General features: G+C 41.3%; 2 protein-coding genes across 2 annotated transcripts in view; both read right to left on the bottom strand.

Moving 5' to 3' along the window:
• The window catches only part of tmcc3 (transmembrane and coiled-coil domain family 3), a 39,461-nt gene extending 28,821 nt beyond the window's left edge, over positions 1-10,640 (bottom strand). The window contains exon 1 of the mRNA XM_034163161.1: positions 10,520-10,640. Within this exon, the coding sequence (XP_034019052.1) occupies positions 10,520-10,639 (120 nt within the window). The 5' untranslated portion in view covers position 10,640. The remainder of the gene's footprint in view (positions 1-10,519) is intronic.
• Positions 10,641-12,935: 2,295 nt separating this feature from the next.
• On the bottom strand, positions 12,936-19,506 carry ndufa12 (NADH:ubiquinone oxidoreductase subunit A12). Its single transcript, XM_034163175.1, has 4 exons — positions 19,378-19,506; positions 14,090-14,175; positions 13,340-13,427; positions 12,936-13,205 (listed from the first exon to the last, which is right to left on the bottom strand). The coding sequence occupies exons 1-4, from the start codon at positions 19,464-19,466 to the stop codon at positions 13,025-13,027; spliced, it is 444 nt and encodes a 147-aa protein (XP_034019066.1). The 5' UTR covers positions 19,467-19,506; the 3' UTR covers positions 12,936-13,024.
• Positions 19,507-21,736: the final 2,230 nt, after the last annotated feature.

The raw sequence follows: 21,736 nt of genomic DNA, 5'->3' as shown, positions 1-21,736 counted from the left end.
CTTGTGGGTCTCTCTCTCTCACACACACACACACTCTCTGTGTGTCTCTCTCTCCACACACACACACACACACACACACACACACACACACACACACACACACACACACACACACACACACACACACACACACACACACACACACACACTCTCTCTGTGTGTCTCTCTCTCTCACACACACACACACACACTCTCTCTGTGTGTCTCTCTCTCTCACACACACACACACACTCTCTGTGTGTCTCTCTCTCACTCTCTCACAATCAACCATCTCTCTCCTCTCTCTCTCTCACACACCCACTCTCTCTCTCTCTGTCTCTCTCTCACACACACACTCTCTCTCTCTCTCTCTCTCACACACACACACTCTCTCTGTGTCTCTCTCTCTCTGTCTCTCTCTGTGTGTCTCTCTCTCTCTCTGTGTGTCTCTCTCTCTCACACACACACACACTCTCTCTGTGTCTCTCTCTCTCTGTGTGTCTCTCTCTCTCACACACACACACACACACTCTCTCTGTGTCTCTCTCTCTCTCTGTGTCTCTCTCTCTCTCACACACACACACACACACACACACACACACACACACACACACACACACACACACACACACACTCTCTGTGCATCTCTGTGTCTCTCTCTCTCTCTGAAGGTGGTGTGAACATTGTCTTATGTACATAATGTTCTTTTGTCAATTGAAGAATTTTTCCATATTTTTAAAGAGTGTAAATTTGCTGATATTTTCTATTTTGTTAAGGTCGGTGTCATTGTGAACCCCAGGATCTGTTTGTCTGTAGATAATGTCAGTTCAGTACAGTTTGGTGTACTTTGTGTGTAATTGTGTCAAATAGTGAAATGTTCTTTGCTCAAGAACTTGAGTGTTGTATTTGATACTGTTCCTTTCCAAAGTAGAAATGGGGCCTAATATAGCTGTAAATGGTTAATTTTATCTGTAAAACTGCTGATTTTGAGAAGGACATGGAATGATTATTGTGGAATTGTAGTAATTTTCCGACTGTTCACTTGAATGCCTGTACTGGACAAGGCAGGGAATCTATTGGCACAGCAGCCCCACCAAGACTGTTTTTCACCAGCCGCCACTGCTGATGATGCTAGTGAAGCCCAAGGTCCTACTCCTGGTTTAGAACAATTTCTTTATGTCTAAAATGAACATTAATGATGTTAGTGCTGTCTTCTAAAAACCTACAATCTCAGATTGCTTGAATTGTTCCTATGTTGATAACCGATGATGCTATTGAAGCTCAAGGTCACACTCCTAGATTTGCCTGAAATATAGTATGTTCAAATTTAGAGATAATAATATCACTGCTATCTTTTGAAAGGCTGCACTTCCAGATTCCTTGGTTTGATCCTCTTTTGTAAACTGACGGTGCTATTAAAGCTTAAGGTCATACTCCATATTTTGACTTGGTCTTTGCTAAGTCAAAGGTTATAGAGAACATTATTTTAAACAACCAGATTACATTTAAGCATCTTTAGATAAAGCAGGATTCTTTTTAAGCTCAAGGTCATAGACGTGAATCCCTTTTGCCAGGTGACTGCTCGTATTCATGCATTTTTTATTATATACACTGAAAAAAGCGATTTGTTTGACCAACCTGGTAAAGTACTTCAATTTTTAACACTCAAATGAATCAGGTTCATCCAAACTAACTTAACCAGTAATGTTTACACTAATGTATTAACTTACTTTGGACAAACTTAATTAATTTTAGTGTTGCCAATTTGAAGCAATTTGATTAGGGTTTCTCTTTTTCAGTGTAGGACAGCAAAGCTCAAGGTCACACTGCTTTCAAGGTCATGGTGAATAATGTTATGACTTTAGTTTCAAAAAGAAGTTGCACTTTTTGGGTTAAATATTACAAACTGTTATAGGTTATAAATCGTAATATTTAATCACTGTCATTCACTTTGGACAATATTGAAGTTTAAGATCATTCAGCAGGTTTCTTCTTCCTTTTATAGGTTGAAGAGGATTTTACTTCTGTGATGCTCAAGGTCCTCCTTTCAAATTGTTTTTTTGTTGTTGTTTGTTTTTAACACGTCTTCCTGCAGCAAAAATCCTTCAACCAGCAGCTTCTTCCACCAGAAACATGTTTCCAGAAGACTGGGGGGGATTACAGAACGAATTCAGTAAAACTCACTACAAACACAGCTGAGCAGTTTGTTGAATAATTCAGACAAACAGGGTTCAAAGTTTCTGGTGAAGTTTGCAGCTCAAATTCATATAATCCCCCAGAGCTCGCTGCCAAAGACAGAGTCCTTAGCAAACGCTCGGCTCAGACATCCTCTCAGCTTTGTGCTGCTGACGTAGTTGAAGTCGGTCCGAACGCATCATGTTTGGATGTACATTGGGGGGGGTGCAGGTCCTGCTTGGCAACAGAGACAGAGATGATTCAGACAAAGCGTCCATCAAAACATAAATGCAGCAACTCATAGAGGTTCAAGACTGTAGTGATCATAGGGTATGTATATATGAGCACTCCCCCCCACACGCACACACACACACACACACACTGTGTGGAGAGAGGAGAACCTTCCATCTCTGCAGCAATCCACCAATCAGGCCTGTATGGTAGAGTGTCCAGACGGAAGCCACTCCTTAGTAAAAGGCACATGGCAGCCCACCTGGAGTTGGACAAAAGGCACCCGAAGGACTCTCAGACCAGGAGAACCAAAATTCTCTGGTCTGATGAGACAAAGATTGAACTCTTTGGTGTGAATGCCAGGCGTCATGTTTGGATACCTATGTACATGTGATTTCTTAGTTTTTTATTTTTATTTTTAATAACTTTGCAAAAATAAAAAAAAAAAACAACATTTTTTCATGTTGTCATTATGGGGTGTTGTGAGTAGAATTTTAAAGGGAAAAATCAATTTCATCCATTTTGGAGTAAGGATGTAACATAAAATGTGGAGAAAGTGAAGTGCTGTGAATACTTTCTGAATGGGCTGCAAATCCGGCACTGACAGAAAACATCCAAATATTTGACGTCATGTCGCTGTGATGAAGACTTTGCCGATGCTGCATGTTGGTTTCCCTGAGCAGCGACCTATCACAATGTGTGATCATTTCCACGAAGCGCAGCCTGAAATAAATCTACAAAGGGGCTTTCAAAGGCTGTTGGGGTCGAGGGGCAGGGCGCCGGCAGCTCTTTCAAGTGTCAGGTCAGCACTGCTGCCCACGTCACTTGCCGAGCGCCCAGCAGCTGGTGACATTTCAGCCGCCATGTAGTCCTCCAGGTTTCGTCTTTAAAAGCATAAACGATGCACAGGTGTTTTAAAAGTCAAAAAGGTGTGATGGTAATGTGTCGTCGTGTCAGTCCATCAAAACGGCAAACAAAACGCATCAATAATGTGCAAAGTGGCTAAAAATCTTTTCAAGTAAGTAGTCTGAGTATTTGAAGGAAAGAGCTGTGAGTGAAAGTCCTCAAACAAGGCGAACGTCACTCACCGGAGTGAGCTGACATTTGACCCCAGTGACCACTGACTGACCTTCTGGGCTCGTCTGTAATTTAGCTAACTTTATGACACACTTCAATCAATCAAATCAGGGAAACTTTATTGTCCCACAGGGACGTTTTTCTGCTGCAGAGCGAAGACGAGATAACACAAACAGACACAACAACATTTAGAAAAATCACTCAAACTCCAAACTGGTTTAAAATCCATTTCTTTGACCTTGACTTTTTGCCAAAATTAATTATTAAAGGCAGTTTTAAGGTCAAGGTTCACTGACACATCACATTTGGTAGAATCCAGATGGCTTGAGAGCCGAAGGTCAACACACAGATGGACAGACACGACCTCTGACCCCGTGATTGACCTTTGGTAAATTTGACTCCACATGGGCCATTCTAGAAGCTGTCTACATATGTGTATATATTGTAGTGAAAAATCTAAATTTTGACATTTGACACCAATGACTTTGACCTTTCCAACAACAAACACTGACAAACTCATTCAGACGTCACATTTGGTGGAAAACTGGTCCAAAGATCTGAGAGGAGGAACCTGCTCCAGAACAGTTTCACAAAGTCTGATTTGAAACCAAAAAAATTTAAATGTCCCTTGAAGGACAAACAGACACTTTGACAGCTTTGTTCTTTCGGAGACACGTTGTTCTTCGAAGGATTTGACTTTCTCTAATAACTCCAGCTCTCCTGCGTTTCTCCCCACGGAAACTTACAGAAATAAATTCAACCCTATTCCAAACGCAATTTTACAGTTTAGCTTTATTTATATCCCCCATCCAAATAAAATTAAATAAAACAAATCACAAGAAAGTGGACAAAAGGACAGTTTTGGTGCTGATTAATAAAAACCATTAAAAATACAGTGAAATAAAGGATTGTGGGAATTAGCAAAAATAATAAGCTCAAAGATCCTAAAATCTACAAAAGTTCAGAACGTGTCACACAGCTGACATTCATGTCCGGTTGGCATGGAGACAAATGGCTCGAGTGTTGTGTCGACGACTGTAACCGTGTACAGAGTCCGAGGGAACCTGTCCATCATCAGGCCTACGTGCACAGGTGCACATGCACTGCAGGTACAACCACTTGAATTTTCAATAGGCGGCCAGGTCAGGGGTCAAAATTTTAAAATGCGCCAATAATATTGAAAACTATAGTATGGTATTTGTCTGATCATGGAGAGTCCGAAAAGGTATAGTTTGGACAATTTATGACTGAATGTTATGCAGTTATGGGATAAAAACGGCAAGAATGGTGGCAAAGGTCAAAAGTTTGTACAGGGGTCAAAGGTTAAAGTTGCTTCAATTTTGGTAAAACCATGCAAACTATTGGTTGAGTTAATAGGGTTTTAAAAAGTAATAGTTTTCATCATGCGTCATGCTTAGTTATGATGTTACGGTGCAACACATCACGTCATAGAATCCAATGGACGTCGACCTTGTTTGACCTTTATTTTGGAGATCAAACATTTAACACAGTTAAACTATTCCATTTATTAATTCTATTAGCTCAACCAATAATTTGCACCACATTTTACCAAAATTGTAGCAACTTTAACCTTTGACCCCTGTACAAACTGATATTGACCTTTGTCACCATTCTTGCTGGTTTTACCCCATAACTCCAAAACATTCAGTCACAGATAGTCCAAACTATACTTTTTAGGAATCTTTATGATCAGACAAATAATGTGTTTATGGATTTCAATATGATTGGAACATTTTTAATGTTTATCCCTGTGTAATCCTTCATTGAACCCTGACCTGGCCACCCACTGAAAATTCAAAGAAATTCAAGTGGACAATTTTTTTTTTTTTTTTTTTTTTTAAAGAGTTAAGGTGCAGTGACATGAGCATGACTGATTCAACTTGTCTTTAACGGGTGCAGAGGGGCGCGGGTGCGTGCTATTGTATACAAAGAATTTTGAAATGTTCAAAAAATCTTTCATGCATAAATGTCGTGCTACGTGGTGCGATCTAATCTCCAACACGACGTGCAGCTTGTCAAGTGGAGTGAACAGAGCGAGTGGTGATGTTGGCAGATCGCATCAGTTTGAACAATTATAACAAGAAGTTAAAGCTGTTATAAACATACTTTAATTGCTGCACACAAGAAGGAAAGAACACACAACTGATTTATCAAGCCATGACAATGTAAACATGACAAATAATTACCGTTTTAGATGGCTCAAAATGCTTTATTCAACTCGTTAGACGCGCACACCAACGGCACCAGCTGCAGCCTCCTCTGTGATTCAGAAAGTGATTAGAGCTATTTTCAATGGCTAATTTGAAGAAAGAAAAAAAAGACTAATCCACCATGAAATAATTATTTTATATATGCAGCGTCTACTGCAGAGCATGTGACAGCCAATAGAACAAAGAACGGCGTCCAGATGGGAACACAGCAAGTGGGATCGTCACGACGACGGGTGTGCTGTTGTGTGAATCAAAGACATGCTCATGTCAGCACACCTTCAATGTCTGAAGAGAATTTGTGTAGAGTTTGGTGCTTTGTGTCACCATCTGAAGGACTGTTTCAGTTATCTGCTGTGCTACAAGAGCAACCAGACAATTCAGTTCCCATTTCTAAAGGTCACAACAGGTCAGACACCGATGGAAAAACTTCACAGCCACATCAAAATGAACAGTTTTCACTTAAAAACGAGTCGTTATAACACGACATCACACTTGTGTAAACTCTGGAATTAATCTGTGGCTCAGTTCTTAACATTAGCAGCTACATTCCATTTAAGATGCTTCTAATAGTCACATCACTGCTGTCATAAATATACCCCAGTACTCATGAGTACTTTGTTTCCGGATGTCTCTGTAGCTGCTTGTTGCGAATGCCATATACTTTGAAACTGGTCACGAAAGTGCACAAAGTAATCCCGGTGGATCATCGGATGGTCACTAACAGCCTAAATCTAAATTGTTGTGATTTCGGTGCAACATGTCCTTTAAGCGACCTTGACTTTTGATGAAACTACTCCAAAATCTAATCACCTCCATATATTTATTAAGGTAATTTTTCAAACAGGTTTGAAGAAACTGCTTGTGTCATCTTATACACACACACACACAGCAGTAAAACAATACTCTATCACCAACACACAGGGTTTATATATATATATATTCTAATCCAATTACATTTTTTTCTGCAAATCCGATTGGTTAATCGTGTTGTGAGATTTCAGACCATATACTGTTGGAGTAATAGTGGCAAAATATGTGACCCGTTTACATTTAGATGTATTGCTCTGCACCCTGACTGCTGTTCTGACAAGATATCATTCCTGTCGACAGGCCAGCCCTCTGCGCAACTGCGCATGTGCAATATTGTCATGACGCGGAACTGCTACACAGATGTCATAATGGCGCTGTTAGCTGAGAGTGAGAGAAAGTTGCATACTGCCACGGCTGCCGAAATGGGTGAATTTAAGATACCATACGAAAGTATTGATGTGGATTCTGATACAGAATTACCATTTCACATTTGATGGATTTCACATTTGGTGGATTACTCTGCGACCTGACCGCTGTTGGAGCAACGCTGCCTCATTGTAAGCCTCACCGACCAAATACCTACAGAAAAGAAACCATGCTGTTATATGGTTTATTACGCGTTGTTGATAAATCTCAATTTGCAATTATAGACAGAATTTGAGTATTTCCTCTCAACCGAAAGATGAAATTATGACAGCAGTTAAAAAAAAAACAAACAAAAAAAAAACAATCACACCTTTTGTCTTTTGGCTCATCTGATCCAGTACAGAACTTTAATTTAATTAAGAGATAAAGTCACAACTGAGAATGCCAAGTCCTTGTCATCATGAGTAAAAAGTCAAAATACTGACTCAATCTGATTTTGTTAATATGACTGCAAATTTTTGTAAAATGGCAAACTGTGATTATGTCACTTTGTCCAGCTATTGCTGATATCATGTAAAAATGCTGTAATTTCTGCACCTTTCAGCCAATTTGCTTGCAAATATTCTCAAATTAATATTCAGTATATGTTAGCTCCAATATGCTGAAAAAACACAAAAGCTTCTGTCAATGTCCAAATACTTCTGGGCCTGACTGCACTCATATGGAACTGGTTTTGTCTGTTTTCTATTGTGCTGGCGTGAAAGCAGTGTTTACGGCGCCCTCTGAGACATTATCTGTGTTATGGGATCAACACGGCGCTTAATGCAGGAGAACAGCAGGAAACCACAGCACAGCATCACCAAGGTCCGCTGCACGGTGACGGTTGCCATGGTGAACTGATGCAAGTGACCACAGTTAACACATGGCCATGTGCACTTCTAAGTGTCAGAGCAGAGCTTCTGTTGCCAAAGTACCAGGGGCAGAAAAAAAACCTTTTCATTTACTGCAGAATCCAAATGAGCCCAAAGTGAGCAATAAGGCGACGGTCTGCTTCTTCTTTCTGTTTCCCCGTTTGTGGACAGACGAAGGCGGCTGGTTTGACAGGAAAAAAAACCCTGTTACACTGGATATGTTGCATAATCTGTTTTTTTGACAGTATGCATGCATACAGTTGTGCTCACAGTCACACAGAGTCTGCAGACAGGAGGCGCTCCTGCACAGACCAGCAGAAGGCACGAGGACGAAGCTGCAGCTGCACCGACATGTCCGTGAACTACAGCAAGCTACAGGCATGACTCAAACAGGAACACTCGACCACGCACACTGCAGGTGCACGCAGACATGGTGGAACTTATCAAAACTGCTGAATACGCAACAGCCTGTTGCGTGAGCGCCTTTCACCAAATGAGTAAAGTCACCGTGGCGCAATTTGTCATGCCAGTGCGTGTCATTTAGATGGTACACTTGAAAGCATGAAGCCTAGTTTGTGTACGGTTCAAGTCACATTTATACATAAGTTAATCACTTTTCACGCAATGCACAACCGAAAATCATGCGCAATGGCACGACTGATTTACCCCCTGGTGAAGTATTGTTTGTGAATTGTGTGCGTACAGCGTACGACACGACGCCCGTTGTTCCTGCAAAGGCATGTGTGAAGTGGTTGTGGCCTTATTTGATTCCACTTGACGCCATGCTACATTTTTCCAGTCATTCCTTGATTAGTTCCTGACCCTACAAGATGTTGAACACCAGAGAAGAAGCTCTGAGAAACAAGAAAAGGCTCTAGATGATCTCACTGCCGCAGCACTACTTCCTGAAGAGCCGAAGAAAATGCAGAAGAACGAGCAGGTCAAAGGAGGCATAACCCACCGAGAAAGACAAGCAAGGATGGTGTGGGAACGTAGACTAGAAGACATCACTTTGGACATTATGACCAGAACTTTACAAGTAAGATCCAAGAGGCTACAGGAATGACCCTGCACTCAGTGACACGCAGTGTTTGCCAACAGGCTGCGCAATGTTCACAACTAGTTTTAATTTAACCAGGTTAGTTCCATTGAGATCAAGACCTCTTTTGAAGGGAGACCTGGACAATTACGAAGTTTTCATTCCACCTAACCTGTGTGTCTTTGGATGTGGGAGGAAGCCGGAGCACCTGGCAGAAACTCACACAAACATGGGGAGAACACACAAACTCCACACAGAAAGGACACAGGTGGGAAACAAACCCACGACCTTCTTACTGAGAGGCAACAGTGCTAACCACTAATCCACTGTTCTGCTAGGTTCATGCAAGTGGCACAAAATTTATGCATGCCAGAAATTAATTGCCCCTGGTGGGATGAATAAAGTTGTCTAAGTCTAAGTCTTAAGAACATTTCCCAAAAAAAAAAAAAAAAAAAAGTTTGGCGCACTGGCACGCAGCTGCGCACAGTTTACAAGTTTATGGCAAGTTCATTCATTGGCACGCAAGATTGCGTATCAGTGCAGGAATCAAATTCATGCAAGTGTCACCATGGTTAGAACACTCCAGGTCCAGAACCAGATCCTCTCCACTCTGGGGGCCAGATGAGGTCTGTGAGCAAATACGCTACATTGGCCTCATCTGCACCTTTAGTTTGGAGACTTAAACAATGAGAGCTTTTATTGTTTTTGATTTTGAGACCATCAGCAACACTGCAATACAGCTAGCAGCGGCGGATCCAGATTGGAGGTTGTGGGAGGGAAGCCCCCTGCCCAAGCTATTGATTAAATGTGATCAAATATTGCTTAAACAAAAAGCTGATGATGAACGCTGCTGCATGCAGAATTAAACAATTTCCAGTGTTTAAAAGAAAAATTATGCATTAAAAATTATTAGAAAGTCACAGAAGTTTTAAATTTTCAGGAGGGAGACCCCCCCCCCCCCGAAGCTAAATCCACCCCAGTACAGAGGACAACGTGTTGAAAATGTCACCTGCTTTCAAATGAAACCATCATCTCCTGAAATAAATAGTTTTTCCCCAAACCTGTCAATCAAATGATGCAATAACGTAAAATAAAGGTGTTCTTGGGCACACACCCTGTAAAATGCAGTGAGCAGATAAACAGATATGTAATTCAAATGAATGACTGCATCTCGTCCAAACATTAAATGGCTTCATCTTCTCCATCTGCACATTAGGAGAGCGATAACAATTAGAGACAGAATAAATACATAAATAAAATCACTTTATTTTGCTTATTTAATATCCATAGGTAGGAACCTGCTGCACAACGCACCTACTGGATGGTTGGTCACTGCTGGAAGGATGGATGACAGAAATTAGGAGCAGGTGTGGTTGAAGATGCCCATAGCTTGAAATGAGCTTGTTTACTGTTTTTTATTATTATGGTTGAGAAATAAGAAAAACTTGAGGAACTCTGTCGACATCTTTCAAGTGCTCTGATGATGATGTTGAGTTCAGTGAGCAGTTCAAAAAAAACAAAACAAAAAAAAACATGTTTCACTGATGGAAAAAAAAATCCAAGTTTGTGTAAACAATCATCAAGCAACACCAAAATGTGTTCACGTCCCAGGAAAGCCGAGTTTGTTGTTTCACAGAAAAACAGATTAACAGCAAACAACAAGAATGACAGACGTAAAGCAGAGACGGATCAGATGGTACCTCGGTCACGTAGACGAGTGGAGGAGGACTCAAGTGCTTCCTCATGCTTCCTCTCCCTCGGAGCCAGAGGTCAAAGTGCACCGCCGACCCCGCGTCAGAGTTCAGCCTCTCTGAACTCATGGCGTCCCTCTACAGGAGGAGTGTGTGTGTTTCGCTGTTATGAAAGCAGCTTCTTCCTGTGCACGCTCCTGTCCCAGCATGCACTCTGCCTCCTTATCCTGCTGCCAGACTTCTGCTCTGGTGGGGAAACACCACCTTAAAAGGCAGAAAGTCATCAGACTGCAGACTTTTCTGATCCCAATCAGCCAACAACCGTCAGCCCGGCACTCCTCACCATGACAACCGGACCGGCCAATCAAAGAGAGGATGCAGAGCTGCAGATGGATGGAGAGAACAGGGGAAAGATGAAAGAGTGTGGGAATGTTGGAATGCTGATTCAGTGAAAGCAGCTGCTGCAGCTGTCAACTGCAGCAAACTCAGCTTTCCTGGGACGTGAACACAACATTTTGGCATCGCATGATGATTGTTTACACAAACTTGGATTTTTCTCATCAGTGAAACAGAACTTGACATCATCATCAAAGCACCTGAAAGATATCAACAAAGTTCCTTGAAAACGTTCACTTTTTCTTATTTCACCACCATAATAATCAACAACAAACGAGCTCATTTCAAGCTACATGCATCTTCTGCCACACCTGCTCCTAATTTCTATCATCCATCCTTCCAGCAGTGACCAACCATCCAGTAGGTGGCGATGTCCAGCAGGTGGATATTAACCCCTTAAGTCCTAGAGCCTATTTCACCAAATCACATACCCTACATTATGATTTATTTCTCAGCTTGTACAAGGTCAAAAATGCAAATGTTTGGATCAGCTAAAAGACAGGTCCTAGGTGATGTTGTGGATGCAAAAAATTGAAAGTAAATAATACTTGGTAGGAGTAAATGAGAGTTTTTTTTCTACCCAAAAATGAATTCCGAGTTATGTCTTTATTTGCTTGGCGTTTCAGCTGTGGTTAGTTGATATTTGATTGAAGTGGATACTTTTGTAGAGGACACTTCACTTGACATTTTGATGTATAATAAGTGTATGTTGGTGTCAGCATTGGTTAGTTATGAGTGTTCAAATGTTCCGAAACAGGGCAAGTCCCAAAATTTGGGGACTCTAGGGTTTAAGAGGTTAAATAAGTGTATTTTTAGATGACCTGGTGCATCAAATTTCATCGTATTTTATTCTGTTGATATTCCTTATCAGACCTGCTAATGTGTGGACACAAAGTTATTCAGTTATTGAGTTATGTAGCTATGTATCTGCTCACTGCATTTTACAGGCTGCGCACCCAAGGACACCTTTATTTTACATCATTTGTTCAGTCAACACAGCAACAACAAAAGGATCCCAAAAGAAGCTGCTGGGACTCACCCGCCAGTCTACTCATGGGAGTTTCCATGACAGCCATTTTAAAAAATGCAATTAAACTTGTTTCGAAGTCTTTGCAAAAATAAATGTAACTTAAAAAAAAAAAAAAAAAAAAAAATCACACTCACTTTGCACATGTTTAACCATTCTGAGCTACAATAGTTCTTTTTACTCTTATTTTATTTAAATCTACTTTAACATTCAACTCCTCATTTTATGGACTTCACAAGAAAACGAGTTTATGAATAAATGACATTTTTGTGCACAGGACACACCGGCTCTGCCCCTGTAAAATGCAGTGGGTGTTCCTGTATGACCCTCTTCAGGGTTTGTCTGGTGCCCAGCTCACATCACGAGGCCATTCGGCTCCATCAGACAATCACATTTTATCTGCATTATTTACATTTTAGCATGAAGACGCCGACCAACAAACAAAAAACAAACTGACAGACAAGAAATGTCAAAGCTGCTCTGGAGAGCAAATTAAGTTCCACTCATCCATATTATCCAAAGGATTTTGTGCATATTGACCTTAAACATTTCAAAGGATTTGGACAACATGTCCTTGGTGTGTGTGAGTAAGAGCCTCTCTGAGCTGTGTGAGTATCAGAGCAGACTGCGGAAACACTGACTCAGCTTCATGCCAAAAGCATTTTCATTATTTTTTTAATGCAGCAGTAAAAACATCACACCGAGAACATCGCCCCCCCCCCCTCTTGGCCATCATAGCGAGCCACAGGGCACTTGATGTACACTGAATTTGCTCTTGCTACAGGATTAAGGGACCAAAACTAATTGGACAATTGACTCATTTTTTTGGGGCATCAGTTATCATAATTATTTAAATGACGTTATTAAAGGTCTCCACTGTGTGTGCGCCACATACAAACATTCTGCATCACGGTCACGCAGGTCAAACCACAGACTGGCTGCTTTTATACACCATCATGACGCCGTAACACTTTAACAAAGACCACGGGCATCACTAATATCTGTAGAGAGACTTTATTAAGGGCGCGCGCTGACGGGCGGAAGAAAACTGCAACTTACAGAATGAGAAAAATCTAAACCATAACTTGAGGTTACTGAGCTCCAGCTTTGGGTGGAACCCACTCATGAATCTTCTTGCGTGTGGTGGAGTAAGGCACGTACTGCTGCGGGGTGCCGCTCACATTTAGCTGGTGGACCTCGGCCAAGAACTTCTTTGGTGGAAGAGGGTGTGTGGTGGGGGGGTCGTCTGTCATCGCGTGCAGCCAGCGATGCCTAAAGCAAGGCCAAAGGGAGCTTCGGTTTAATTGTGCAGGACAGACAATGTTTAAGAACCTTTTCAAATCAACCTCACTGCACTGTGTGTTATGTGTGTGAGATGATCATTACAGTAAGATATGGAGTCATACCACTCGGCTGGCACCATGCTGCCATCCAGATTCCACATGGTGTTCTTTCCATTCATCTCGGTGGTGTAAATCACCCAGCGGTGCCGACCTGAAGAAGTAAATCATGTGTGTCGCATCCTTCAACCAGAATCTAAATTCAAGCATAAAACCTTGTCCACAAATCTGAACATCTCTCATTAAATCATCCAGAGGAAAAACAAAACTTTCAACTTTTCCACTTTTGTCAAAGCCAGAGTGAGGAAAAGTCTCACCGTGTCATCAGACGTGCATTAACTACTGTGAGCTCTGAATAATTTGAAATCATTTCAGGTGTTAGTGCTACCAATAAAACCTTTATTTTAACGTCACAAAACATTGACTGCAGTAGTTTTAAATACAAAGTTCAGCCTGAATTTATAGCCAACGTCACTGTAAGACACCATCATACCTGATGTGTAATTTTCAGCATGCAAACCAGGACAAACAGATTTTTGTTTAAATGTTATTTATTTTGTGCACTTCTAAATCTGACCAATATTTCTACACAGAATGAGGTTCTAAACCTGATGTCTCAGCCTGTGAGCAACCTTACCAATGATTTTAAATGGTTTGAGGTTACAATTTGGGGTTGTTTTTTTTTGTGTGTGTGAAATACATCAACTTTGAACAATACTTCCATGTGGATCACGGCTCTACATACTTTCAGAAGTATCAGAGGTGCTGCTCTGAAACCACCAGGTGGAACAGACATATTTTGCCTGCTTGACTCACCAAAGAAGTAGTTCTTGGTATCTTCATAGTATTTGTTCCCATATTTGTCCACACCAACTAAAGTCCCTGTCTTCACATCATTCACCCTGAAGAAAAGAAGGAATCATAATCCTCATATCACGTGCACAAAACAGATGATGCTTCATTATTTTCACTGACTGATCCAAGTTTGACAAAAACACAATTAAAAACCTGTTACAACCTTCCAGAGTCCAAACTGGCGACATCATGTTATTTACTTTGCCAGAACAACAACCCAAGACTTATTGGTGATGAAGTTAACAGGATACAAATCAGAAAAAATAGATAAATATACATGACAAAGTCATCAGAGTGAAGAAGAGACAGAAACGTGATGGAAATAGTCAAAGTAAACTAGGTCATAAAAATGTTGGTGTTAAGTAATGATGTTAAGCTGGAGTCAGTCTGCTCGACACAGCATCGAGCTTTTTGAACCACAAGTGTCAGTGAGCAGCATTTCGAGCACGCCCCCCATCACGTGACCACTGCGAGCGAGACCTCGTTACGTCACACCATGTGTCGAGCTTTGCGGAAAATCTGAATAATGTGGGCGTGTCAATACGACCCACTAAGTATTTAAATGAGATCTGAATCACAGCTCAAACCGTGGGCTTGTGAGAGGAGGAGATTGCCGGCGACACTGTTTTTACCAATTAGCACGTGAATCTGAGCCAAGGAAAGCATTAGTTTCTATTTAGGTCTAGTTTAGAGTTCATTTAGTCTAGTTAGCTACATACACATAGGATCTAACATAGACAGACACACACCAAACACAACATATACAACATTTATTCACACAGTACATCAACACAGGTTATAGGTTCGACTATATATTATAGGTAGATCAGAGACTGAGCTGAGTGACTGAAGAGCTGTGATTTAGTTGAAGTGAAAGGTGTGAGAAAGGAGAGTGAGTGTGTGTGTGTGTGTGAGAGAGAGAGTGAGTCGTGGTGAGGAAGGGACATGGAGGAGCCAGTTCCAAAAAGAGCTCAATCAATCTCTTGGGAGCACTTTGATCTAATAAGCCCCAAAAAGGTCAAGTGCTTGATTTGTGCTCAAGAGTTGAGGTACAGTAACAAAACGTCTTCAATGACACCTGAGGTCCAAACATCCCGAGACATCAGTGGCTGTTGCTCCTGAAGCAGGAATCAGGCCATGTAAGCTGTATTTTATTCTTTATCTAAGATTAAAACATAAAAACAGCTCAGCATGTCAGACTGTGTTTCCATTAAAGGCAGACGAGCTGATTGGATGAGGCACTGGTGGACTATGTTGTGGAAGATGCACAACCGTTCAAAATAGTGGAGAGCGAAGACTTCAGGGCTTTACTACAAAGGTTTGACCCAACATATGCCCACCTCCAGAGGAGAAGACCCGCTCAAATACTGGGCCACACGAGTCGCAGTCTATCCCAATTTGCAGAGAATGGCAAATAAATATTTGTCGATGCAGCAACATCAGTGCCTTGTGAGCGGGTCTTCTCCAAAGCTGGAGAGGTGGTGAGGCAGAAGAGGAGCCGATTAAAGTCCAGCACCGTTGAAATTATTCTTTTTTTGAATAAAAATTGTTGAAAGTCGCACAATCATCGTCTCCTATCCCCTCTATTCTACTAATTACAGTAACATGAGCACCAGTTGCAGAAGCACATGTCTTTCTCACTTTTCCTGTCACATTTTATCCAAATGTAGTTTGAGGAATGATAACACAAATCTACATATAGTCTATAATAAAGGCTTTCAGAACCATTATGTGTGCATCTGGAGGGACTATTTATTACATTAAGAAAGACACAATAATACATATGACATTTTTTTTATTATTATTTTTTCAAGAACAAACCACACATCAGTGCAAACATTTGTCAGGGCACTCGCTCAAGGTCATTCTCAAAGAAATCCACATGGCTGCTTAGGATGGAAAAAAAAAGAAAAAAAGACAGCAATCCAAAGTCTTGGTAAATTAAAAGACAGCAACTACTCACAGCGAAGCAGAAAGGTGGGGGGGTGGGGTGGGGTCTGGGGTTGCCCCCCCCCTGGAAATTTTAAGAATTTATGTGCCCTGTGGTGCATTTTGGTGTATCATTTGGATTAAATTTGGACTTGAAACAGCTGTTAAATTTCTCTTGTGATCTCATGCACTATGGCATGTTGTACCATTCTGTAGGAGTAAATACAGACTATAACAACACAACAGTTTACAAATATAGCTAACTCATGCAAAAAACTTTATTGATTTAGTTTGTTTTTGATTGGGATCAAAGACTAGGCAATTAAAATCTCAACATTCAAAGAACTAGTTAACTTCATAATGCCTTCAGACTAGAGACTAGATAATTGCTGTCAGAGTAGATAAAGATACATAACATAATACTGATGAGATTCTGCTAAGGATCAGTTGACTTTTGTATGCCATCACAGATGACATTACCATGTATACATAGTATTATAGTAAATACATATATAGTCAGCCTGTTTGTCTGCTCTGAACACTGACATGGCATCTAATCAGTCATTCTATACCAATTCAGATTCATATTCAGGAACAAAAGAAATCTGTAGGTTTTCTATCATTTCGACACACTTCGTTAATACCGCTGGGTTTCCCATGTGCCAAAAAGACAGTGAAAATAAATAAACCTGAGATTCCTCTTGTGATCTCCTACAGCAAGACATAGCATGCATTCAAAAGCCACTTGATTACTATTATTCCTTCAATAATGCACAACAAAGTGTTACATTTGTGTAACTCTTTTACTGTTTTTCCAGGGAGGGGTGCTGTGCTCTTGAAAATGTGCATGGAGCCTGAATGTGTACTACAATAACGGTTTCTTCTCAATGCATATTGTTTTGGATTGAACAGGGAGAAATAAAAAGTTGTAGTACTGTAGTGGAGACTACAGAAGGGGGGAAGCTTTTGAAAATTCAAGCTAAAAATTGGCCATTCTCGGGGTACCCAAAGGGGAAAAGCCTGGTACGACAGCCCAAGTCCCTTCATCATGTCCAGAAGGCTGGGGAAGTTTGTGAGTGGGCGAGCTCATTCTGGGTTTACCAGTACATGGCCCTCAGTGAGGCAGTTGGAGTCCGTGGACATTTTTAAGTCAAGACTTAAAACCTATTTTTATTCTCTTTCTTATGAGTAGTTTTTATTTTCTTATGATTTATTCATTTACTTCTGTTTTTAATTAGGTACTTGACATTTTTTTTTTTTTTTTTTTATGTTGAACTGTTCTGTGTGAGGCACCTTGAGACGGCTTTTGTTGTAATTTGGCGCTTTATAAGCTGATTAAATTAAAATTGAACAACATTTTATTGAGTCTTAAAGTAAATAAATATGAAATTGGTTACTGGATCCTTAAACTCTGGACATAAACTCTACATGGTGGATCCTTGATCTCTGGACATAAACAGAAATAAAATCTGTTAGTTTTTGTCAAAAGCATTTCCTTTCAGACATCATTATAGGCATGAATGTCTTTCCATACCTATGAGCTGAGCTCTTGCAGCTGTGCTGCAGGTCAGGTTTATAAAGAATGCAACACGTCTCATTTTGGGAGGAAAAAAACCTTTTAGTTAATTGTAGCTTATTGTCTGTATTGCAACGTTTGTAAGAGGTGTCATTTTATTTAAAGCGGCAATTCGTTTTGAAGTTATTAATTCCGAGCAGACTCTGTCTCGGCAGAGAGCCGTGCAGCGTTTGAAGCTGTGCCAAAACGGAGGACGATTCACGTTTCTCGACTGCAACAAGACCAGAGTCCCAGTTAGTGACTTTAATCCACACAAAAATGGCTCATGATATTTTAATGGCTTTCAGGGGGGTTAAGAAGCGCACTTACCACTTCTGAAGAGCAGCGAATCAAAGAGCCACAAGCTATTGAATCGAAGCATTGCTTCGATTCTCACTTCAAACTGGAGTTGCGCTGCAGAAACGGTTGATTACAGATGCTGTATTGAAAATCGTAACGGTACAAAATTATAGCATAACGGGCCACAATGCACTAGTGTAAACCCTGAACACACCATTTTATGATAAATTTCTCAGCGATTTGGAGTTTTTCCGCTAAAATACCATTTCATGGATTTGAGGAAATAAAAATTTATGTTTTGCTTGTTCTTTTAGACGGCGAGATTTTGCAAAAAGATGGAAATCCGTCCAAAGATGGCGAATAAGCATCTATGAATTCAGCAGATGTCACATTTCAAACTGTATCAAACGCGTCAAAGCAGTGTATCGATTTTCAGCCAGTTGTGTTGCAGTGGCTCATTGGTTCATGAGGCTTCGAAATTGCCATCACTAGTGTTAAGTGTAATTCTTGGTTTCCATGTTTATTTACTTTGAATATGAACACAAGAAGTCAAAAAGTCCCTGAAACAGCTAATCTGATTCAAAATGTTTTTAAATGTCTTTCCAGATATTATATTTTTTTTCAGCAGTTTTAAAGAGATTTAATCTCATTAAACTGGAGGTTTAACCTGTTTTTCTTAAGTAACAATAAACAGTGGTTATAAGTGGTTATATTCATTCATTTATTCGGTCCAGTTCGTGGTGGCAGCAAAGCAACCAGCTCATCCCACACTTCCCTGTCCACCGCCAAGTCCCGTAACTCTTCCCAGGGGATCCCGAGGCGTTCCCAAGACAGCTGGGAAATATAATCCCTCCAATGTGTCCTGGGTCTTCCCCGGGGCATCCTCTTGGTTGGACATGCCTAAGACCTCCTCAGGGAGACCACAAGGGGACATCCTCACCAGGTGCCTAAATGAATGTCCTTCATTTAACCAGGTAAAAACTCACTGAGTTTAAAACTTCTTTTTCAAGAGTGACCTGGCCAAGAGGGCAGCACAGAACAAATTACAAATCACCTCAACTGGCTCCTTTCAAACCCAAGAAGCAGCGGCTCTACTCAGAGTCTTTGTCCTGGAGTCAAAGTCCATATACTGACGGAGGAATTAAGTCTAATTTCTGCCACTTTTCTTCTTTCATACGTGGTTATAATGACTTAAAACGACATTGAAAAGGTCTTAAAGACAGACGTCACTTTTAACACCAAATACAAACCGTTTAAAACCTGGGAAGAGTCAAGTAAAGCGGTTATTTGAAGACGTCTTCGGGGCAGTTTATTTTTTTGTTACTTTGGGCGTTTGTTGTCTTAATTAGCCGTTAGCTTAGCGTTAGCTCGAGGCGGAATGGCGGCTCTCAGCGATGATTAACAGACTCTTCCAGTCATTTTCTACAATTCATTACAGTCCCTGGAATTCCGTGATTATTCTGACCTGAAGAACTGAAGGAGTAATCCTCGCAGCCCGCCGTGACCTCTGATTTGCCCCAAAGCTCTTCGAAAGACGTGTACGATGTCCGCCATCTTTAGACGGTATGTTAACGACAGCCCGCTCCATAAGTATGTCCGGGTAATAACCGTCTGCAAAACTTCAGTTCGACGAAATTAGACGGAATCGCGATGACGTCACACGCTGGGCGGGGCCGACACCGGTAGGCAGAAAGCTCTTCTGCAGCCGCTGACTGTCGGTCGGTTGATCCATAAACACACTGACCGATCAGCGCTGTACATAAAAAAAAACAAAACACATCACATCCAGATGGATGCGTTTGGAAAAAATAAAATAAAAAAATCACTTTGCAGCATTTAGCCTCAAGGATCGGAGGCGGTTTGGCTCAGAATTGTGTCCAGTAGCGGCGATCGATGGATCACATGAGCTCAGCCTGGATCACGTTAAAAACAACGAAGTGGCTCCGGGTACGTACATCCGTATATACTGCTAAAGGTACGGACCGAGGTTCACGTACGTGACACCGGTGGGAAAGAAGCGGTGAAGCTTTTAACAGACAGAATATTTTACGTCCACTAATGCTTCAGCTGAACTGTTTCTTTTTTCTCCTTTGTTTCAGAAACCCTAACTGGCAGCCTGTAGGCTCGCCGTCGTGCTGATAATCATTCATTTGTTTAATGAAGCTGCTGTAATTTAAGAAATTCATCAAAATATCGACGTAAATTGCGAAGGTGTTTTGCTTCTTTCGTCGTCCGTCCACCTCGAGTTCAAAGCGCTGTTTTCTAAGCGAGGCGGAAAGAATTGTACGTGACACCGGACCTTTAGCCGCATATTTGCGCATTCTGATTGGTCGGTAAGACACACCCTCCGTGTGTTTAGAACCTGTCGGTACCCGTAGTCTCAGCCTAAAAACAAACCTCCCTGTCTGGATTTTTTCCTTTTTTTCTTGTGGTTTTCCACATTTAGGCGATGCAAACTAACAACGATCTGATTTTCGGTTCATTTTGAAATCAAACACAGTTTATAATAATAATAATAATAATAATAATAGACTTTATTTGTAATGCACTTTACATTCTGTGGAATCTCAAAGTGCTACAGACTAAAAACAAACAATATACAGGGTCAAGAACAATAAAATATATTCATAAAACATAACCACACAGATAAAATCATAACATTTTAAACATTTTAACATTTTAAAAGGCCCTTTTAAATAAAAATGTCTTGAGGCCTTTTTTAAATGCCCCCACACTCTGTGGGACCCTCGGGGTCTCTGGAAGGGTATTCCAGAGCTGTGGGGTGACTGCCTGGAAGGCCCTGTCTCCCATGGTGGAGAGCTTGGATCTGGGCTGGTGCAGGCGGTAGGTGGACGTGGTGGAGCGGAGGGTTCTTGAGGCGGTTTGTGGCATGAGGAGTTCACTGAGGTAGGCAGGGGCAGTTCCATGTATGCATTGGTGTGTAAGGAGACAGAGTTTGTACTGAATTCTTTGTTGAATGGGCAGCCAGTGAAGGGATCTGAGGACTGGAGTGATGTGATCATATTTGCGCCTCCTCGTCAGGACCCAGGCAGCACAGTTCTGAATGTGCTGCAGCTTTTGTAGACTTTTGCCAGGGATCCCGACGAGCAGGGCATTGCAGTAGACCAGTCTGGAGGAGATAAAGGCATGGACCAACTTCTCTGCGTCGGATTGGGAGAGGGAGGGGCGGCATTTTGCGATATTTTTAAGGTGGTTTAACGTGCAAAAGAGCGATTTTGCAGACAAACGGATGAACACAAAGTGTAAAGTTGGACTCACCGGCGTCAAAACGACTGTAAAAACCAGCGAGAAGAAACACAGAGGAGACGGTCCAGGAACCCAGGGTTCGGTTCGAGCTGGTCTGGTGGCTTTCCGCTTGTTAAAATGTATAAATGTATGAACACACACAGGCTGATTTTGTGTTTGTGGATCTTTTTGTTTGTTTGTTTTATTTTATTTGGGTGAAGTCATGTGATCCACAGCTGTATACAATCAAAGCGGCCGCTTCATTGTGGTGATTTTTTTTTTTTTTTCTCCATCACTTTTTCAACCTTGCACACGCGTAGAACTGCAGCCTGATGCACGACGCGCACGCCGGCCGGACTGTGCACGAGTGTGTTTACTGGACCGCGTTTAAAAAGCTGCAGAGCCCGTCCTGCACTCGGCCCACAGAGACGGAACCAGAAAGATCTCAGACGTCAGCAGGCTGATAACAGTGATCACATGACGACTGACAAAATAATTGTACGCCTCCAACAACTTGAAATCCTTCACGGTCATTGTCTCCAAGATTTAATTTCTCACAATATCGCTTTCGATGTTCG

This window comes from Thalassophryne amazonica, chromosome 22 (genome assembly GCF_902500255.1).
Source record: "Thalassophryne amazonica chromosome 22, fThaAma1.1, whole genome shotgun sequence".
Taxonomy (NCBI): Eukaryota; Metazoa; Chordata; class Actinopteri; order Batrachoidiformes; family Batrachoididae; genus Thalassophryne; species Thalassophryne amazonica.
This window is presented reverse-complemented; position numbering and strand designations above follow the sequence as displayed.